At 46.6% G+C, this 22,189-nt stretch overlaps 1 protein-coding gene across 1 annotated transcript; it reads right to left on the bottom strand.

Moving 5' to 3' along the window:
* Window positions 1–497: 497 nt before the first annotated feature.
* Window positions 498–20,350, bottom strand: TMEM161A (transmembrane protein 161A). The gene is made up of 12 exons (XM_087703240.1): window positions 20,221–20,350; window positions 16,055–16,158; window positions 14,486–14,566; window positions 12,495–12,595; window positions 10,615–10,771; window positions 8,595–8,746; window positions 8,432–8,492; window positions 6,057–6,200; window positions 4,903–5,016; window positions 3,675–3,849; window positions 2,853–2,949; window positions 498–1,114 (listed from the first exon to the last, which is right to left on the bottom strand). Exons 1-12 carry the CDS (start codon window positions 20,221–20,223, stop codon window positions 837–839), a joined length of 1,467 nt encoding a protein of 488 aa, XP_087559366.1. The 5' UTR covers window positions 20,224–20,350; the 3' UTR covers window positions 498–836.
* Window positions 20,351–22,189: the final 1,839 nt, after the last annotated feature.

Here is a 22,189-nt window from a genome sequence, read left to right as displayed (position 1 = left end):
CCTTAAAGGAGTATTTGCTTTGTTCACTACCTTAAAGTATACAAATAATAAAAGCCGAAGGTTTTTTTAAAAATAAACCTAATCTCTAAAAAAAAAATTGCTAAGCAAAGGAAACATGAAAGGTGGATGGATGCCGTTGCTCAAATTTCAACCTTGCTCCTGAATGTTTTTAAGCCATAAGATCTGGAGGGGGAATTTTTTTTTTAATCAAAGCTGATTAAAACACTCCTTTTTTAACCTCTTTTGGCCTAGCGTGGAAGATGTGTGTCCAGTCCACTGTGATTGGTCTTTAAAACAAAAAGCAGTATTTGAATCCGGCTGGTTTCTTCTAAGCCAGGGGTGTCCAAACTTGGGAACTTTTAAGACTTGTGGACTTCAACTCCCAGGATGGTTGGGGAATTCTGGGAGTTGAGGTTCACAATAGCAATAGCAATAGCAGTTAGACTTATATACTGCTTCATAGGGCTTTCAGCCCTCTCTAAGCGGTTTACAGAGTCAGCATATCGCCCCCAACAACAATCCGGGTCCTCATTTTGCCCACCTCGGAAGGATGGAAGGCTGAGTCAACCTTGAGCCGGTGAGATTTGAACCGCTGAACTGCAGATAACAGTCAGCTGAAGTGGCCTGCAATACTGCACTCTAACCACTGCGCCACCTCAGCTCTCTTAAAGTCTTAAAGTTCCCAAGTTTGCACACCCCTGTTCTAAGCGACGTTGCAAGAAAACTTTTTTTCTCAAGGATGACAACCCAGCTATCAGTTTGCAAACCCTCAAAAGAACTCCATATTCTGGATCCCCAAACGTCTCGCTCCAAGAGCCAAAGGGAAATCTTCTCCCTTAGGATACAGCCAAGTGCTGATGGAAATAGAGGCCAAAGAAAACGGAAACGACTTGACAGGCCGCAATCCACCAGACGTAGAAAGAGAACAGCCCCCGGTAGAAAAGAGGAGTGAAGACGGTGCCCAAGGCACTAAGAGACGCGGTGATCTGTTCTACCGCCGCCTGGATATCTTCGCTCCCAGAGTCCTCCGAGGCTGCGGCCTGGCGAACCGGAATGGCATCAGGCGCTGGAGATGTTAGTGCAGGCTCAGGATACAGGCCCCAGGAATAGTCACCTTTTGGGGAGAGAAAGGAATAGGGTTACTGTTCTGACCTAGGCTTCACGAAATCACGAAGCAGACTCCTTGTCCCGACAAAAGCCCTTTTTTATTAAGCTAATGTGAATTCCTCTCATTCACATCCAGCAAAGTCCCGGCAAACAGCCTTCCAAGGGTGAATTTACAACCACAGACCTTATCAGGCTTGGAGAGCTGCCAGGCCGATATCTTCCAAGAAAATACTTGGCAAGGAGTGTCTCTGAGAGTCACAAACAAATCTTCACAATAATTAAGTGAACTCAATGTCTCCTGCAAACTCCCCCCCTCCCCTTTCGCTCCTCTTTATTTCCTCTGGGAGGGGCCATTTACTGTCCACCTGTGTCTTTACTCCCAGGTCAGCCCTTGTTCTTTAGCTGTTCCCTTCTCCTGGCAGCTCTGTGCATGCGCACATCGGGAACAGGCTCCGGCTGTTCTTCTGCCGCACTGATGTCTGACTCTGAAGGCAGCTGATAACTGTCAGATGGCTCTGGCCCCATCTCTGCCTCCAACGCAGAGCCCTCGTCAGAGCCTTCCCCACACTCCAGGATTGGCCCATGTTCCTCCCCAACCTCCTCACTCTCTGAGTCTGCCACCAGCTCTGCTGGCGGGCCACAATAGATACATGCACCAAAATTATTTTATCCACCTGTTGTGGATTTTAAATAACTGTATTTCTATTTTTAATTTTTATATTCCCTTGTTGTCTGTAAGCCGCCCAGAGTCCCCCTGGGAGTGGGCGGCATACAAATGCTAATAAACTTCAAACTTCACCTGGTATATATATATTTGGGCCAATTATAATTTGGGCCAGTTCATAATTACCGACCTTTATCAGGCTTGGAGAGCGGCCAGGCTGATATCTTTCAGACGCCACAATACTTGGCAAGAATGCAGGAATGAACTAATTGTCTCCTGCAAACTCCACTCCCCTGTTGCTCCTCTTTTATTTTTATTTCTTCTGGGAGGGGCCATTCACCATCCACCATCCACCTGTGGCTTTACTCTCAAGCCGTGTTCTTTAGCTGTTCCCTTCGTATGGCTCTCGTCCGAGCCTTCCCCAGACTCTAGGACTGGCCCATGTTCCTCCCCAACCTCCTCACTCTCTGAATCTGCCACCAGCTCCGCTGGTGGGCCACAATAGTTACATGCACCAAAGTTCTTTTATCCACCTGGTATATATAAACGTATATTAAAAATCCAGGTGCCGCCTTCCTTCCTTTGGATGAAGTTGGAAACGACACATTTTTATTTAGCTTAAAAGATGCTGAACCAATGAGGCAACATAAAATCGATTTTTTTTAAAATCAGCATATTTTGGGAGGGAAAAATTACAGAGGGATATAGGGGCTTCTCAACTTATGACCACAATTGGAACTTCTGTTGCTAGGCGAGGCAGCTGTTCACTGTGTCGCTCCCAATTTTATACCTTTTTTTAATTTTCTTTTTTGCTATGGTTGTTCAGTGAAACACTACAATTGTTAAAGGAAATACATGGTAATAAATGAAGTGGACTTTCCCCATTGACTTTGGACCTGGGGCACGCAAGTGGTGGGTGAGCAAGCATGCGTGCACAGCTCCACACAAGCGATGGGCATTTTGCACAAGCAGTAGGCACACAGATATGCACACACACACACACTCGCACACAACCACCCCTTAGCACACACACACACACAGACGTTCCACCAAGACACTTCAGTGACTAAAAATACTTTACCCAGAGTTTTGAGGATGAAGGTGCAGTGCAGGGTGAGAAGAATTGGTGCCAGGTATTGGAGGCTGACGACGGTTACATAGCAGTAGATTCTGGTGATCTGGAAATAATACAAAAAAAGGAACAATGAAGAATGAGACTTGAGATCTGGTCATCTAAAGTCTTAAGTAGCAAACCAGATAAAGGTAGTCCTCCACTTATGACCACAATTGAGCCACAAAGTTTCTGTTGCTAAATGACTTTTGCTCCATTTTACGACCTTTCTTGCCACAGTAGCTAAGTGAATCACTGCACCTATGAAGTCAGTAACACGTTTTTGTTTCTTTTAAAGTATGTTTTCACACTTATGACTGTTGTACTATCCCCGTGGTCACCTGATCAAAATTTGGAGGCCTGGGAACTGGCATGTATTTATGAGAGTAAATGCTTGGAGTCGGAACCCTGTCCAGGGTCCTCCACATCCTCCAGAGCCGACTCATAGGGCCCCTCACTGTCGGAGTCTGGTGGCAGTTCCAACAGCTCCTGCTGGGCCACAACAGGTTGCCCATGTCCCAGGGTCCTGGAATCCCCCTTTGCAACTTTCTAACAAGGAAAGTCAAATGGGGAAGCCAGATTCACTGAACAGCTGTGTTGCTAACTTAAATAACTGCAGTGATTCGCTTAACAACCGTGGCATGAAAGGGCATAAAATGGGGCAACACTCACTTAACGACAATCTTGCTGAGCCACAGAAATGTTGGACTCCACGGTGGTCACAAGTAGTGGACTACCTGTAAATGGGTAGCTTCCCCTTGCCCTGTTTGCTGTGAGCCATCTTGGGCCTACCTTCCGCTGAATCTCCAGCACGGTGATCCGGCCGGCCTCCCGCTTCATTTGCTCCACCCAACGCTCGGATAGATTCAGATACGCCTGGAGATGGTAGCGGATGACAGCCAGGCGTAGCACACACAGCACTACAATCGTCCAGAGGCGTACAGAATTGTAGGTGGTGTCCGACATGCTGTCACAAAGAAGAAGGGAACCCATTAGCTTTCTGAGGATGAGGAAGGATGTCTTTCAAATGCTGAGCTGCCAAGCCACAGCCTGAGAATCTAGGCTTGTGTTCTGACCTAGCTTCCCAAGACTCCTTGTCCCGATAAAACCTCTTTTATTTAGATTAAAGGGAATTCCTCTCCAGCAAAGTCCCAGGGAACAACGACAGACCTTCATCAGGCTTGGGAGAGCTGCCAGGCCGATATCTTGAGAGCCGAGGTGGCACAGTGGTTAGGGTGCAGCACTGCAGGCCACTTCAGCTGACTGTTATCTGCAGTTCAGCGGTTCAAATCTCACCGGCTCAAGGTTGACTCATCCTTCCATCCTTCCGAGGTGGGTGAAATGGGGACCCGGATTGTTGGGGGCGATATGCTGACTCTGTAAACCGCTTAGAGAGGGCTGAAAGCCCCATGAAGCGGTATATATGTCTAACTGCTATTGCTATCTTCCAAATGCCAAGCTGTAGCAGCAATTACTTGGCAAGAAGTCAGGAATAGATCTTCACCTTAATGAATTGAACTAATTGTCTCCTGCAAACTCCACTCCCCTTTGGCTCCTCTTTATTCCTTATGGGGGGGGAGGGCATTCACCATCCACCTGTGTGCCTTTACTCCCGAGTCAGCCCTTGTTCCTTAATTGTTCCCTTCTCCTGACAGCTCTGCGCATGCGCCCATTGGGAACAGGCTCCAGCTGTTCCTCTGCCCCACTGATCTCCGACTCCGAAGGCAGCTGATAACTGTCAGACAGCCCTGCCCCTACTCCAGGACTGGCCCATGTTCCTCCCCAACCTCCTCATTGTCTGAGTCTGCCACCAGCTCTTCTGGTTGCTGGCGGGCCACAACAGCTTGATCCCCAACCTCCCTTTTGAATCTAAGTTACTGAGCCTCATAGATGCAGGGATGCTAAAAGGAATGCTAAGGGGAAAAAATCACGCAGAAATTACTTGAGTTAAAGGTCAAAAAGAAACAGGTTTACAAGGAAAGAAAGAAATCGCAGCCGGAATGCATCCAGCTTAACTTACATCTGGACCGTCTCCTTGCCCATGGGAGCCTGTAGCAAGAGGTCTCGCGAAATGGGCTTGATCCACATCAGAACCACGATCACGGGAGCAAGAAAACTGGCCTGGAGAAGGATTCTGTGGGATGGGAAGAGGGAGGTTTGTTCCCCGTTAGGCTGATTCTCCAGACTTCGGTGCATCTCATTAAAAAAAATGGAGCATTTATCTCTCTCTCTCATCTGTCTATTTACCTACCTACTGTCAGAGTATGAATATTCATAGACTGGAATAGACATGGCAACAGGTCCGCCAAAGGGGACTGTTTGGAAACTGAAACAGTATTTGCTGATTCAGACAGCAAGGAGCCTGGGCGTAGCTTATCTTAACTTCTGAACTAGTTGCTGCTCTAATCTGAAAACGAAACTCCTCTCCTCTGCTTGTGTTTTGCTTGTATTTGCTACGACGTTGGAAAATCTGCTTTTGGTATTGTATATTTATGTCATATTACATATAAAGAGAAGTTCATGAATCCTGCTGAATCCGCTACCTGTGTGTGCTTTCTGGATGCGATTGCTGCCACAAACTCTGACACCTACCTACCATTTTAACAATTTTCAACCTTACAAAATACAGCTTTTACTGCTTCCAGGGTCATGCTTGTCCCTTGAACAATATGGTGCAGCCCAACTGACCGAACTTGCATTTCCTTTTTCTGTCCTTCCCTTCCTACATCCTGCTCATATATTCCTGGCTGGGGAGTTCTGGGAATTGAAGTCTATAGATCTGGGGTGGCGAATCTATGGCACGTGTGAAAGAAGGGCGCTTTTGGGATCAAAAACGGTCCAGAGCGCTGCCCCCGCACTCTCCCTCCCATGGGCACCATGACCCCCCTCCCCCCTGCGCATGTGCACACGACCCCCCTCCCTCTGCACATGCATGCATGTCTCTCGCATACACGGCAGAGACCCAACAATCAGTTGGTCAGCGGGAGACGTGGATGGAGCTGATCTGGGCGACGGCTCATGTGCCCGCAGATAAAGTGCCATAGGTTCGCCATCATGGCCATAGCATAAGGACGCTTAGGCTCCTATATTTTAGAAGAAGGTGAGGCAGGTCTCCCTTCAATTCTCAGGATTTATGGGGCTCTTTTAAGGCTAAGCAAAGAGCTTGAACGTAACTGGATCTTTGGCTGGTTGGCCACCATCTTGAGCGCATCCAACTGAGTCTGGGCCAGCCGTAGGCCCGGGAAAGTCAAGCAGGCACCAATGAACGAACAGAGGCCCACGAGGCCCACTTTAATTCCGAGTTTTGTCACCGGGATCCTATAGGGAAGAAAACAAATGCCTCATAAAGCCAATCATAGAACCCTGGGCAGAAACCTTCGAAGTTTTTCAGAGGAGATCTTAAGTGTTAAGTGAAGGGAGGCAATCAATTTTTTTACACCTTGCCTGAACCGCTCAGAGCCAGTTTGGTGTAGTGGTTAAGGAGCTGACTTAGAAGCCAGGAGACTGTGAGTTCTAGTCCTGCCTTGGGCATGAAAGCCGGCTGGGTGACTTGGAGCCAATCCCCAGGAGATGGTGAATTCTAGTCCGCCTGAGGCAGGAAAGCCGGCTGGGTGACTTGGAGCCAATCCCCAGGAGATGGTGAATTCTAGTCCTGCCTTAGGCAGGAAAACCAGCTGGGTGACTTGGAGCCAATCCCCAGGAGACTGTGAATTCTAGTCCGCCTTAGGCAGGAAAGCCGGCTGGGTGACTTGGAGCCAATCCCCAGGAGATGGTGAATTCTAGTCCTGCCTTAGGCAGGAAAACCAGCTGGGTGACTTGGAGCCAATCCCCAGGAGACTGTGAATTCTAGTCCGCCTGAGGCAGGAAAGCCGGCTGGGTGACTTGGAGCCAATCCCCAGGAGATGGTGAATTCTAGTCCTGCCTTAGGCAGGAAAACCAGCTGGGTGACTTGGAGCCAATCCCCAGGAGACTGTGAATTCTAGTCCGCCTTAGGCATGAAAGCCGGCTGGGTGACTTGGAGCCAATCCCCAGGAGATGGTGAATTCTAGTCCTGCCTTAGGCAGGAAAGCCGGCTGGGTGACTTGGAGCCAATCCCCAGGAGATGGTGAATTCTAGTCCGCCTTAGGCATGAAAGCCAGCTGGGTGACTTGGAGCCAATCCCCAGGAGACTGTGAATTCTAGTCCGCCTTAGGCAGGAAAGCCGGCTGGGGGACTGGGAGCCAATCCCCAGGAGACTGTGAATTCTAGTCCGCCTTAGGCAGGAAAGCCGGCTGGGTGACTTGAAGCCAATCCCCAGGAGACTGTGAATTCTAGTCCACCTTAGGCATGAAAGCCGGCTGGGTGACTTGGGAGTCAATCCTCAGGAGATGGTGAATTCTAGTCCTGCCTTAGGCATGAAAACCAGCTGGGTGACTTGGAGCCAATCCCCAGATGATGTGAATTCTAGTCTGCCTGAGGCATGAAAGCCGGCTGGGTGACTTGGAGCCAATCCCCAGGAGACTGTGAATTCTAGTCTGACTGAGGCATGAAAGCCGGCTGGGGGACTGGGAGCCAATCCCCAGGAGACTGTGAATTCTAGTCCGCCTTAGGCATGAAAGCCGGCTGGGTGACTTGGAGCCAATCCCCAGGAGATGGTGAATTCTAGTCCTGCCTTAGGCAGGAAAGCCGGCTGGGTGACTTGGAGCCAATCCCCAGGAGATGGTGAATTCTAGTCCGCCTTAGGCATGAAAGCCAGCTGGGTGACTTGGAGCCAATCCCCAGGAGACTGTGAATTCTAGTCCGCCTTAGGCAGGAAAGCCGGCTGGGGGACTGGGAGCCAATCCCCAGGAGACTGTGAATTCTAGTCCGCCTTAGGCAGGAAAGCCGGCTGGGTGACTTGAAGCCAATCCCCAGGAGACTGTGAATTCTAGTCCACCTTAGGCATGAAAGCCGGCTGGGTGACTTGGGAGTCAATCCTCAGGAGATGGTGAATTCTAGTCCTGCCTTAGGCATGAAAACCAGCTGGGTGACTTGGAGCCAATCCCCAGATGATGTGAATTCTAGTCTGCCTGAGGCATGAAAGCCGGCTGGGTGACTTGGAGCCAATCCCCAGGAGACTGTGAATTCTAGTCTGACTGAGGCATGAAAGCCGGCTGGGGGACTGGGAGCCAATCCCCAGGAGACTGTGAATTCTAGTCTGCCTTAGGCATGAAAGCCGGCTGGGTGACTTGGAGCCAATCCCCAGGAGATGGTGAATTCTAATCCTGCCTTAGGCATGAAAGGGGCCGAACCCACCTCACAGGGTTGTTGTGGGGGAAAAAGTGGCGGAAGCAGCATTCTTATGAATGTTCTCTGCCTTGAGTTTCTTACAAAGCTCTAAAAATCTAATAAATAAAAACATCTTTTCTAACGGAATGACATCCATTATTTATTATTGCCTTCAGAGCCCCGACTTTCTCCTGAGGTTTCAAACCCAACACCATAACTACTGGGGAGGCTCCCACTGCCAATAGCAGCAAAACTTGGATCTCAACTGGAAGAAGATCAAAAGTCAATAAGCCAACACTTACATCCATTCCCATCCTTGGTCCATGAAGAAGACCTCCAAATTGTTATGGACGCTGGTTAGGCCTGGACAGGGGAAAGAGCTGATCAAGGGAGTGCAAACGGCTTAATTTGGCCGGCCAAGATGGCAAGGGTGCCCAGTTATGTCCCATGCCCGAGGTCACTCACCTGCATTGAGCCCAAATTCGAGGTAATCTTCCCGGATCACCAAAACCACCATTGCAATCAGAAGGAAGAGGAAGGCAAAGGAGAGGCAGACCGAACGCTCACCCCCCTCCTTGGAGCGGAAATAATGACGCATCACCATAACAAAAATTTTGCTGAAGCTGGTGCTAAGGGCATAACATCAACCATTCTGTCCCAAAGCTGCTTTTTTCAAGATGCAACTGGTTCGGTGGCCTATAGGGGGAGCTCTTGCTGCACAATCAGGAGGCTGTGAGTTCAATCCTACTGTGTTTTCCCCAAAATAAGACAGGGTCTTATTTTCTTTTAACCCCCGAAATATGGTCGTGGCCTTATTATCAGGGGAGGGGGGGTTATTATTTTGGAGCCAGGCTCTTTGGGAGCCCGCTCGCAAGGGAGTAGCCACCCAGCAACCCCCCTCTCCAGCCAGGCAGAGCGCCATTCACCAACCCAGCGGTATCCCGAAGGCGTCAAACCGCGCCAGCAGCGGGGAGGAAGGGATTGGCACTCGTGCGGCTTGGTGCTTTTGGGATATCGCTGGGTTGGTGAGTGGCGCTCTGCCCAGCCAGAGGGACGGAGGGATTGCGCGAGTGCCTGTTTCCCCAACACCCCCGCTCGCATGCCTCCCTGTCCTCAACATGACCTGGTCCAGCTCTCCCTGCAGAGCCAGGGCTGCCCCTGGCGCCATTCCAGCACTGAGGATGGCTTCTTCTGAGAGGCCGGTTGGGCTAGCCTGCCGAGTCTTCCGGGAGCTGGAGCAGAGTCTTCTGGCAGTGGCTGCTTTGGGAGTGCACTTCCCGTTTTATGGTTGTGGCCTGGCTGCCGGAAGACTCTCTGCCCCGGTTCCCGGAAGACTCGGCAGGCTGGCCTGACAGGCCTCTCAGAAGAAGCCATTCTAAGTGTTGGGATGGTGGCGGTGGCGGTAACCCTGGCCCTGGAGGGAGAGCTGGCCCAGGTCGTGGTGAGGAATGGGAAGCGTGCAAGCACGGGGAGGTTTTTTTTGCAGGAAACAATTTGTTCATTCGGTCATTTCAAGAGTGGAAAGTTCTGTTTGTGTCTATAAGAGACTCTGTGCGAAGTTTTGCCTTGCCCTGCGTTGGGAAACTACTTATCTGGCAGCGCTCCAAACAAGATAAGGCTCGTGTTGATAAATATTCCTCGGAAAGATTGTTTGCTAAGCCTTGCTGGCTGTGAATGAAAGGAATTCCCAGTCGTGTAAATGAAAGGGGTTTTGCCAGGACCAAAACTTTGCTTCTTGCTTTCTTAGAAAGCCTGGGTCAGAACAGTAAAGCGGCATATATGTCTAAGTGCTATTGCTAGGGCTATTAATAATATATCCTTTTAGGAACAGAAATTTTGGGATGGATTGTGGTTGTAATCGAGGGCTGCTTGCAGGGCCGGATTGAGATGAAAAGAGGCCCTAGGCTATTCCACTTATGAGGCCCTTTCACCTCCCATTTTTAAGTTTGTAAATTACATGAGAGACAATAAAATACATCATTACTGTGATATATCAATATATATAGCTGGCCTCCCGACGGAGGGCGGCTCTGCTCTGCGGCAAAGACAGCGAGGCCAGCCGCCTCCCCTGCTGCGCTCAGCTGCCCGGCTCGACCCCCTCGCCCTCACCTGCCTGGCCGCTGGTGGGCTCCGCATTGACGGGGCGGCTACTGGGAGCGGCCGCGCTTCTCGCCCGACCGCCGGTGCCGGGAACGTGGGCGGGCTCCCCAATTGCTGCGGCTGGAACGATCTTAACCAATACATTTTTATGTTTGTTTATTAGTCATATGCATAGAATTTCTCCTTATTTTCGGTTCAGTGTTTTAGTGTTCACTGTTTTTAGAATAGTGTAATTTTAATTTTGCTAACAATTTGAATGTAGGCCCCTCTTGATCTTGAGGCCCTAGGCTGAAGCCTAGCTAGCCTATAGGAAAATCCAGCCCTGGCTGCTTGTACCGTATAAAAGTGGGGGCAAAAGGGAAGGATCCCTGGTTGCAAAGGATACACAGAGAATATGGCTGTCAGAAGGCACCAGAGGATTCCTATGTTGGTTTCTTTCTGGGGATCGACGAGGCAATAGTAACCTTCCGTGAAAAGGTAGACCAGAGTGGAATATCCTGCAAAATCCACGTACCACTGATACTCCAGGAAATAGCACAGCACTAAAGAGAAAACAGGAAATGATTAGCATCCAATCTCAGGTCTGATCTAGTTAAACGCTGTACAGGTAGTCCCCGACTTACAACCGTTCATTTAGTGACCGTTCAAAGTTACAATTCAAATTATATAATTGTATATATATATTAGATATGGCAGTGTTTCTCAATCTTGGCGACTTTAAGTCCTGTGGACTTCAACTCCCAGAATCCCCCAGCCAGCTATGCTGGCTGGGGGATTCTGGGAGTTGAAGTCTACAGGATTTAAAGTCGCCAAGATTGAGAAACACTGATATATGGTCAATTATACTGGCCATTTTTCACAGTTGCAACCTTTGTAGCATCCCCATGGTCATATGTGATCAAAATTTGGAGGCCTGGCAACTGGCTCCTATTTATGAGTATCCCAAGGGGGTGGGGTAGGGGGTGTCATGTGATCCCCTTTTGCGACCTTCGGAGAAGCAAAGTCGAGGGAGAAGTCAGATTCATTTAAGAACCGTGTTCCTAACTGATCAACTGCCGTGATCCAGTTAACAACTGCGGCAAGCAAGGTGGTAAAATGGGGCAAAACTCACTTCACAAATGGTCTCATTTAACAACAGAAATGTTGGGCTCCATTGTGGTCGTAAGTCGAGGACTCGCCCTTCTTTTCCCAAATTAAAATCAGAAGTATTAACTCTTAGTGGTGCAATGCTCACAGGTGAACCTCGACTTACAACTGTTCACTTAATGACCATTCAAAGTTACAACAGCATGGAAAAAGGGGACTTATGACTGTTTTTCACACTTACGACCTTTGTAGCATCCCTATAGTCACATGATCAAAATTCAGAGGCTTGGAAATTGACACGTATTTATAACGGTTGCAGTGTCCCGGGGTCATGTAATCACCTTTTTTATCCTTTTGACAAGCAAAGTCAAAGGGGAAGCCAGATTCATTTAACAATGGTGTTACTAACTTACCGTATTTTTCATACTATAAGACGCACCGGTGTATAAGATGCACCAAGATTTTGAAGAGGTAAGTGTAGAAAAAAAAAAGTTTTTGCCTTCCCCCAGCCCCCAGGAGCACTCTTGCAGGCTTCAGCAGGGCTGGGGGGAAGCAAAGACGGGGGCATTTCTGCCTTCCTCCAGCCCTGCTGAAGCCTGTAGAGTGCTTTTGGGGGCTGGGGGGGGGGAAGGCAAAAACGCTTCAATTGTTGTGAAAAACGGTCAGTTTTTTGGAAAAATGGGATTTGAGGCAGGGCTTCAGGAGGCCCAAAATGGCTGTATTCAGTGTATAAGACGCACCAACATTTCCACGCACTTTTAGGGAGGGAAAGGTGAGTCTTAAACTCTGAAAAATATGGTAACAACCGAAATGGTTCACTTTAACAACTGTAGCAAGAAAGATTGTAAAACGGGGCAAAATCCACTTAACAACTGTCTTGCTTAGCCATAGAAATTTTGTTTGCTGTAAGCAGTGTTTCTCAACCTTGGCAACTTGAAGATGTCTGGACTTCAACTCCCAGAATTCCCCAGCCAGCGAATGCATTCGCTGGGGCTGGGGAATTCTGGGAGTTGAAGTCCAGACATCTTCAAGTTGCCAAGGATGAGAAACACTGGCTGTAAGAGAGTACACTCTGTGTTTCTGAATTTGCAGCATCCTTATGAGACGACAGCCTTCCTGGACCACCCCATACGACAAACACATACTGTAGCTAAGAAAGTCCAACCTCCACACATTTACCCAGAGCATCCACTGTCCGGATGGGGCTGCTCTCCAGTTGCAAATCAATATCTCGGGGAACGGTCGAAGGCTTCCCATCGGTCACCCCGTTGATCCTCCTGCTGCAAAGAAACAACCGACATCCCTGGTTACTGCTTAACTTAATTTAGGCTCGCTGTAACTGGAAAACAGTATTGTGGCCCACCAGCTGTCAGCAGAGCTGTCTGCAAACTCGGATAATGAGAAGGGTTGGGGAAGAACTTGGGCCAGTTCTGGGGCCTGGGGAAGGCTCTGATGGATGCTCAGAGTCAGACACAGAGATAGAGCCAGGGCTGTGCGACATTTCCCAGCCGCTGGAGAGGCAGTTGCCTTTGGAGGCTGCTATGAGTGAGGAGGAGGAGCAGCTGGGGTCTGTTCCAGATGCGCATATGCACAGAGCTGTTAGGAGAGAACAACTGAGGACAAGGAGTCGACTCTGGCGTGACCCGTCAAAACCGCGGTCCACTAAAGCGCGCCCGATCAAAGCGCGTACATGACGTCATCAGCAGCGCGACAAATAAAATTAAAAATAAATTAAATGAAAATTAAAATAAAATTAAAACAAGCCGATTCACATAAAGGTAAGGGTTAGGTTTAGGGTTACGTTAAGCGTTAGGGTTAGGTTTAGGGTTAGGTTAAGGGTTAGCGTTAGGTTTAGCGTTAGGTTAAGGGATAGGCTTAGGGTTAGGTTTAGGGTTAGGTTTGGGGGGGTTAGGGTAAGGTTTTCGTGTTAATTTTAAATTTACCGCTCACAGCGTGCCGTTTTCGTCGCGCTGTGATGACATCACATACGCGCTTTCGTCGAGCACGCTTTAGTCTACTGTGGATTTGTGATGGAACCGACTCTGGAAGCATTCTTCCATGGTAGGAACAGGGGTGAAAAGCTACCTGTTCCGAGCGGTTCGCTAGAACTGGTAGTAAAAAAAAAAAAGGCTTTAAAAAGTAGAAAAAAAGTTTCCGTGACAAACGGCTGCACTTCCCCCCCCCCCAAACCTACTTTTTAAACCATTACTAGTTCGGACAAATAAAAAAATACTTTAAAAAGTTGTGGGGGGGAAGGTTCCGACGATCGTGTGGCACAGCCAACTGACACGGAACCTTTTTTTCTACTTTTTAAAGCATTGTTTTACTACTTAGTTGCCGGAACTGGTTATTAAAAATTGCTTTTAAAAAGTTGTGGGGGGGGGGGGGGAGAATGTTCCGATGATCATGTGGATAGGTGTGAGCTGTGCAATCATCACACCCTATTTATTTCACTTTTTAAAACATTTTTTTCTCTACCTATTCGCCCGAAACGGCAGGAAAAATTGCTTTAAAAAGTGAAATAAAGAAGGTCTGGCAATCGGGTGGCTCACAGCTGATCCGTGCGATTGTCGGAACCATTTTTTTCACTTTTTAAAGCATTTTTTTCTCTACCTATTCGCCCGAAACGGCAGGAAAAATTGCTTTAAAAAGTGAAATAAAGAAAGTCTGGCAATCGGGTGGCTCACAGCTGATCCGTGTGATCGTCAGAACCATTTTTTTCACTTTTTAAAGCATTTTTTTCCTGCCGGTTCGGGCAAATAGATACGAAAAAAATGCTCTAAAAAGTGAAATAAAAGAGGATCCGATGATCACACAACTCACAGCTGATCTGAGCAATTGCCGGAACCACTTTTTAAAGCATTTTTTTCCTGCCTATTTGCCTGAACCGGCAGGGGAAATAAATGCTTTAAAAAGTGGAAAAAAGTTGGCCACGCCAACCCGGTCACATGACAAACACCCCCACCAAGCCACGCCCACAGAAACGATGGCGGAAAAAAATAGATTTCACCACTGGGTAGGGATCATGCAATCTACTACGGAAGCAAAGCTGGCTGGGGAATTCTGGGAGTTGAAGACCACATATCTTAATGTTGCCAAGTTAAAAAAAAAAGCACTGCTTTAGCCAATTTACCTGCCAAGATGATCGGCCTTTTGCTAATGGGACTTACCTCTCCCGTTTACCCTTCGGCTTCGGCTTCCCTGCCAGAGCGAGTAGCTCCTCTTCGGAAGGATGTTTGTAGCGGTGCAAGCTAGCAAAATAGAAAACACCAGTTTGATGCCACACAGAAAGGAAAAACAAGGTGTCCTAGGTACAGAACCTGTTTGTTAGTGAGTTGGTCATTATTTCACCTTTTTTATGTTTTTCCATCGGGGGACAGAGTTTGTGTGGCAGGGATTTTTTTTTTTGATTTTTTTTATTCAGTTATTAATTTTATAGGCCACCCATCTTACCATCAAGCAACTCTGATAAAAAAAGGCACCCCCTCCTGTGAAAAGTTAGGAGATGTTTGTTTAAGACATTCTGTAGGTCAATCAGAGTGGGTTTCACATACCGTATTTTTCGGATTATAAGATGCACCTGAGTATAAGACGCACCATGATTTTGAACAGGTAAATTTTTTTTAAAAAAGTTTTTGCACTCTGCAGGCCTCCCAAACCCTCTGCACACCTCATTTTTTTGCAAAAAAAAGGGGGGGCATCCAGAGTTTTGGAAGGCCAGGAGTGGGATTTGTGGGTTCTCCGAACCACACAGAATCTTAGCTAGAGTTTCTCCCGCACCCCAGCAGACCCCCAGCAGCCCACCCCTCCCTGTACCCTACTGGAATGCAGATATTCTAATAAAACAGACAAATGTAAGCTTATGCACTAACAGGTATAACTGATCTTGAAATGGGAAGCAGAGAAGCCATCTCCCCAAATTATCCTTATCCCCAAATATTTGGGCACTGGCTACATTCATTGAGGCAGCTAATCTGCGATGGTGCCCATAAGATGCTTTTAGAATTCCACATAAGCCTCTCCACAGCCAGAGAAGCAAAAAAGCATTTCTGCTTTTAAACAAAGCTTTCTCTGATTCACAGCACAGGTTTTTTTTAAAAAAAGTTGCAAAAACAACTCAACTTTCCAGGACATCTTGCAGGAGGAGTCAAAAAATATCAATGAAGAGCAATGAAAACACCTCTGCAATGAAAACACCACCCCTTTTGAATGAGTCACATGTGCAATCATCATCTTCTAAAGACCCCATAATCCCTTGATGGGTGGAGTCTGGGCAACTGAATGGAGCTAAGAGAGTGTTTTAATGGCCAGATGCCTTTCCTGTCTCCAATGCAGAGTTTTGCTCAGCAGCTATATTCTCAGGGTGCCCAGAGAGAAAGATATCTGCCTCTACCCAGGATCGAACTCACAGCCCTCCCGATTGTGAGGCGAGAGCTCCACTTCTAAGCCACCGCACCAATGGGTCACATGTCCAATGCGCATTCAAAAAAGGAAGGCCTTCAATTACTCGGTTGTCAACTCAATTCATTTGACACCCCTGTTACAGCCTATGTTGTTGCAAATCTGAGGGACCATTTTCTCCTCCTAAGCTTGCAGCGAGATGGGATTCTTTGAAGGCTTGCTAAAGAAAATCTGGTGTGCCGGGCTCAAAGGAGGCGCCCCTTCTTTCCTTCCACAGAACAAGCCATGTTTGTTAACTACAGAGCGAGAGGACTGTCTCATTACAAAGGATGAGGTACCTTCCGTTGCAAAGGAGCCATCGGGCGAAGGACCAGTGTGGTGCCATCTTCTGAAAGACGCTGGCCACGAACAAGGAGAACACAAGCTGTATCCCCATCAATGCCTGCCAAGAAGAAAGAGACACATCAGCTCATCAATGCCACCGGCTTCTTCCTCCAGTAGCCATGGCTCATAAATAAGACTCCCTTCTATTCTCCAAAGCACCTGAGGGTAGAACAAGAAGCAATGGGTGGAAACAAATCAAGGAGAGAAGCAACTTAGAACTAAGGAGAAATTTTCTGAAAGCTAGAACAATTAATCAATAGAACAACTTGCCTCCAGAAGTTGTGAATGCTCCAACACTGGAAGTTTTTAAGAAGAGATTGGACAGCCATTTGTCTGAAGGGGCATAGAGTTTCCTGCCTAAGCAGGGGGTTGGACTAGAAGACCTCCAAGGTCCCTTCCAACTCTGTTATTCTATATTTTATTCTTCCATCCAAGAGAAAACAGCCACTTTTACCAATTATCTCAGATGAAGAACCCTGGTTTCTTCATCCTAACAACCCTCCAGACCAGTGTTTCTCCAGCTAGGATGTGAGCATTTCAAATGTTTTTATGTGTATCTGTGAGTTTGGAATAGTGTTTTTCAATAGTGTTGAAGTTGTGTGGACTTCAGCTCCCAGAATTTCCCACACAGTATATGTGGCGCGCAAATGCTGGCTGGGGAATTCTGGGAATTGAAATCCACACACCTTTTGAGAGGCCCAGATTGAGAAACACTGCTCCAGAGGCATCAGAATGTATCTCACTTCATCGCTGGCTGGAGATGATGGGATCTGCAGTCCTGCACATCTGGAGGCTCAAAAGGAAGTACACAGCAAATACAATGGAGACTTTTTAATTTTTTTATGTGGAAAGGAAGAGAGGGGGAGAGAGAGGGAGGGAGGGAGGGAGAGAGAGAGAGAGAGAGAGAGAGCACTACGGTAACTCCATCTTATTATTCTCTTTTCTGATTTTCAAAAAGGTAATATTGTTACCCAACTGTTACTCAGCATCAGTACGAGTTGATGATATTTAGTCTTGCATTGACGATGTTACTTAGTTGGGTCATTAAATGTCTGCCAGCAAACAGCCAAGCTCAGAGAGCACCAGGGACTCCACAATGATTTATTATTTTCCAACAAAATGGGCCTTTTAATTCTTTTTGGAGACATGTCTCATACATATTTTTTGCTTCCTTTTTGCACATTTTTCACAATTCCCCCCCCCCCCCGCCCCCGGATCAAATACAAGGAGGCACCGCATAGGTTCAGGGTTGCTACAATGTAGACATTTGTTGTTGTTGTGAAGTCGTGTCCTATCCATGGACAATGTTCCTCCAGGCCTTCCTGTTCTCTACCATTCTCTGGAGTCCATTTAAGCTCAGGCCTACTGCTTCGGTGACTCCATCCAGCCATCTCATTTTCTGCCATCCCCTTCTTCTTTTGCCCTCCATCTTTCCCAGCATGAGGGTCTTCTCCAGTGAGTCCTTCCCTTTCATTAGGTGGCCACAGTATTTGAGTTTCATCTTCAGAAGATAGATAGAATGATAGATAGAACAATAGAACGATAGATAGATAGAACAATAGATAGAACAATAGACAGATAGATAGACAGACAGACAAACGATGGATAGATTTGTTGTTGTTAAGTTGCAAAGTTGTCACAACCCCATGGACAACGTTCCTCCAGGCCTTCCTGTCCTCTACCATCCTCTGGAGTCCATTTAAGCTCACACTGACTGCTTCAATGACTCCATCCAGCCACCTCATTCTCTGTCGTCCCCTTCTTCTTTTGCCTTCCATCTTTCCCAGCATCAGTCTTCTCCAGTGAGTCCTTCCTTCTCATTTAGTCATTTGATAGGGTAGCAAAATGTTGTGATGCCAAACCCTGATCTATTTTTAAAAGCAGGACATTGATCCGAGAAGAACTTCAGAAAGCATTAGGGGCAGAACTAGCCGAGGAGAAAGAGATGGAAGAAACTGAGGGAAGGTTGTTATCTTCACTCAGCAACAGAATACTTTTCTTCTCCAAAGCATTACTGTATTTTTTCAGAGTATAAGACACACCTTTTCCCCTCAAAAAAACGCTGAAAATCTGGGTGCATCTTATACACTGAATACAGCATTTTCTGCCTCCAGAAATCCCGTCCCCTTCACAAAAATGGCTGTGCATAGCCTTTAGGAGGCTTTCAGAGTACTCCTGGGGACTGGGGAGGGCAGAAATGAGTGAAAAATGAGCCATTTCTCGCTCATTTTTGTCCCCCCCCCAGCCCCCAGGACCACTCGATAAACCTCCTAAAGGCTATTCATGCCTTAAAAAAAAAAACGGGCCTGTTTTGTGAAAAATGGGCCATTTTGGGGAGGTTTGCAGTGCAAAAACTTTTTTATTTGCCTCTTCAAAACCTTGGTGCGTCTTATAATCTGAGAAATACGGTAACTTCCAGGTAAAAATATTTTTCCTCCCTTTTTTCTGACATCAGAAGAGCTGGCAGACTTGTGGCCAGCACTCTCACTAGTAGCCAGTTCAGTAAAAAGAAGAATGTGGGGAGGAAAATAGAATGGTCTTATTTCAAGAAATAAGCAGCAACAAGCAAGGTGATAATTCCCAATGCTGAGCTGAGGAAAAAGATTGGATATTTCCCTTAGAAGGCTCATGTGCAGCATTTCTAGCTGTCAGATTCTCAAACTTGATTTTGCACCTGTCCATGGAAATACAGGTAATCCTCGATTTACAACAGTTTGCTTAGTGACCATTTGAAGTTACAATGGCACTGAAAAAAGTGACTTATGACCATTTTTCACACTTACAACTATTACAGCATCCCTACGGTCATGTGATCAAAATTTGGACACTTGGCATCCGGCACGTATTGATGACGGTTGCGGTGTCCCGAAGTCATCACCTTTTGCGACCTTCTGACGGGCTTAGTCAATGCAGATTCACTCAACAACCATTTTACTAACTTAACTGCAGGATTTCACTTAACAATTGTGGCAAGAAAGGTTGTAAAAGGGGAGAAAACTCACTTAACTGTCTCATTTAGCAAACAGAAATTTTGGGCCCAATTGTCATAAGCCGAGGACTGCCTGTACTGTGCTAATTAACTCATTTGTTAATTAGAGTTGTGAATACAGGTAGTCCTCAATTTATAAGTATAAATTGAGCCCAGATGTATGATCAACTTTCATGGAGTTCATCTTAACTTCCAGCATTTGCTAGGCAATTGGACGTAAACAAAAGATTTATCGATCAATCAATCAGAAACGTCGGCAGTTTGAATCCCTAGCAACGCATAACGGAGTGAGCTCCCGTTACTTGTCCTAGCTTCTGCCAGCCTAGCAGTTCGAAAGCATGTAAAAATGCAGGTAGAAAAATAGGGACCACTTTTGCTGGGAAGGTAACAGCGTTCAGTGTGCCTTTGGTGTTTAGTCATGCCGACCACATGACCACGGAGACATCTTCGGACAGCACTGGCTCTTCGGCTTTGAAATGGAGATGAGCACATACGTGTCAGTGGTGGGTTTCAATTTATTTTACTACCGGTTCACTTGCGTGCTCATGAAATGCTTCTGCGCCTCCCATCGCCGCTACTACTGGTTCGCTCTGATATGTGTGCGAGGGGAACCTTTACCTTTATCTATCGGTCTTTGGTGAGAAAAAGTCGTAGCCCAGTGCCAGAGCACTTTTTTCCCTACATAAAAGATCAGTTCCAAGAATCTCAAGACACCATATAACAAAGGGTTTTCACACACACACACACACACAAGACTTTGTCAATCCAAATAGGTTTTTTGGCTTAGACCAGCTAATTATCAGGCTTATATTGTGTAAACCAATGTCTTCCTCTGCTGTTTATTCTCCATTTCAGGGTAGCCTGTTCCTGACCATGGGAGCTCGATTTAATGCGCCACGTTTACCCCAAAGCTTAAGACCTGCGCGATCGTCTCCTCTAATCAAACTCAATTCGCCTTAAAAACGTCCCAAGTGCTCCATGCATTTCTATTTTAAAGCAAAATACTTGTAAGGGCACCAAAATAGCAAAGCACCTTCCCCCACCCGTAATCCTCAGGCTCACTTTTTGAAAGGGAGAGAGTAAGAAGCTTAGCGAAAGCAAATAAAATCTGAGTTAAAATTAAAGGCTTACCATTGTATTGGAGGATCACGATGCAGAAATTTAAATATATATATATATATATTCAAAGACCGGGCAAAAAGAGAAAGTCAAATACAAGCGTGTGTTTTTCCTTCTAACCCTGTAGCCAAAAGGAGGCGTGAAATCCTCTGGACCAATCAAAAGCCGCACCAGCCCACGATCGTCAACCAATGGCAAAAGAAGGAGGCGGGCGGTGATTTCCCTTTTCTTTCCTCGGTGAGAATTCAAGGCCCAGCTGTTTCCGCTTTTCAGCTGCCTGCCCGCCGCGTTGCATCTTGGGACTTGTAGTCTCAGCCTCCTTGGCGGTGCAAGATTTGTGTACCGTACAGCAATATTACAAAATGCTTGGGGTTTTTTTTCCCTGCAAAATCTCTTATGTTTATATAGCAGCAACTATTCTTTTCTTCATCTCTCCCATATAATCTTGTAGGGAAAAGTTATTTATGCGTTGGGCACTAGCGTGGGGAGAATTAATATTAAAATGTGAATATATGTGTATGCATTTACATAAATGATGTGGATTTGTTCAGAAAGCCAGAGTGTGAATGGAACATAATGAAACAGGGTAACTCTAGGTCAGCTAATAAGTCTCAATCTTACGTGCATTGTATTATTATGCATTATTTCCATATATCTTTACTGCTACTATTAATGCATTTTACGCCATGTGCTAAATAAATAAACTGAATATATATTGAAGGCAGCTGGGGAAGGGGGAAAGATAAATTGAGACCTGGGGGGAAGAAATATCAATAACCTGGATTATGCTGATTTTACTATGCTGATAACTGGAAGTTCTACTAATGCAAATCGAGGAACCAATGAAACAATGGGATTAAAATTAATTGTAAAAGAAGACCAAGTGAATGACAACGGGTAAAACAACCAGCCTCAGAATGACAATGAAGATATCAGAGTGGTGAATAGTTTCTGCCTTTCAGGATCAACCACCAACAATGATGGAACAATACTCAAAAGAATATGTAGCAGATAAGCTATTGATAGGGCAGCTATGAAGATCCTGGGAAGATCCTGTGACGTGTTGATGAAAGAAATGTCCTTCTGGGTTTGGCTCCAAGTGGGGAAAAAGACACTGGAGACACGGAGGCTGCTTGGAAAGATGGTTTATTGGTGGACAGGACCACATGGCTTGAGTCCTGAACAGAAAAGGTGATCACATGCTTTAATGTTGGTGGAGAAAAAAAGAAGGGAAGGACTGAGATGCTGAGGCCCTGGTTTTATGCCCTCTCTGGCCTTTGATCTTGAGCTTGTATTCTGATTGGTTGTCAGACTCCCATGGGCCCATGCAGGGGCAACTCTCTAGGCTGTGTTTTGAATCCAGGTTTGGCTGAGTTCTCAGATGCCATGTGGTGAGTTGAGTAAAGGGCCAATATTATCATGCCTTAATCCCATCCCCCTGGAGCTGAAGGGGAGAACTCTTTATTATGTAAAGTGGACTAGCTCAGCCTTTAATGGCTCATTGACAAAGAGGGATGGGCAGGAAGCTACAGGGAGCTATTCTGTCTTTTAAAACATGTTTCTTCCTTTTCACATCCAGAGAAATATTCTGCCTTTTCAATATTTCCTAGGATATTTCATTTTTCTGGGAGAAGGCTGGGTGATAACTTCCTACAGTGTCTTTCCCTATAAAAACAGGAATCAATGAAGCAGAATATGTGTAGCTCAGGATTGAAATGAGGGGTCCTTGGTGCTCTCTGAGTTTGGTTGTTGTCTTGCAGACTTTTCATTACCCTAACTAGGTAACATAATCAGTGCTAGTAAGGAGTGCTGCTTACTGTTGTTGAAAGAAATGTCCTTCTGGGTTCAGCTCCAAGTGGGGAAAAGACACTGGAGACATGGAGGCTGCTTGGAAATATGGTTTATTGTTGGACAGGACCACATGGCTTGAGCCCTGTACAGAAAAGGTGATCACATGTTTCAATGTAGGTGGAGAAGAAGA

This window comes from Thamnophis sirtalis, unplaced genomic scaffold (genome assembly GCF_051295495.1).
Source record: "Thamnophis sirtalis isolate CommonGarterSnake01/CBP01778 unplaced genomic scaffold, rThaSir2_p1.2 scaffold_1, whole genome shotgun sequence".
Lineage (NCBI taxonomy): Eukaryota > Metazoa > Chordata > Lepidosauria > Squamata > Natricidae > Thamnophis > Thamnophis sirtalis.
The sequence above is the reverse complement of the archived record's forward strand: the minus strand, read 5'-3'. Positions and strand labels throughout refer to the sequence as shown.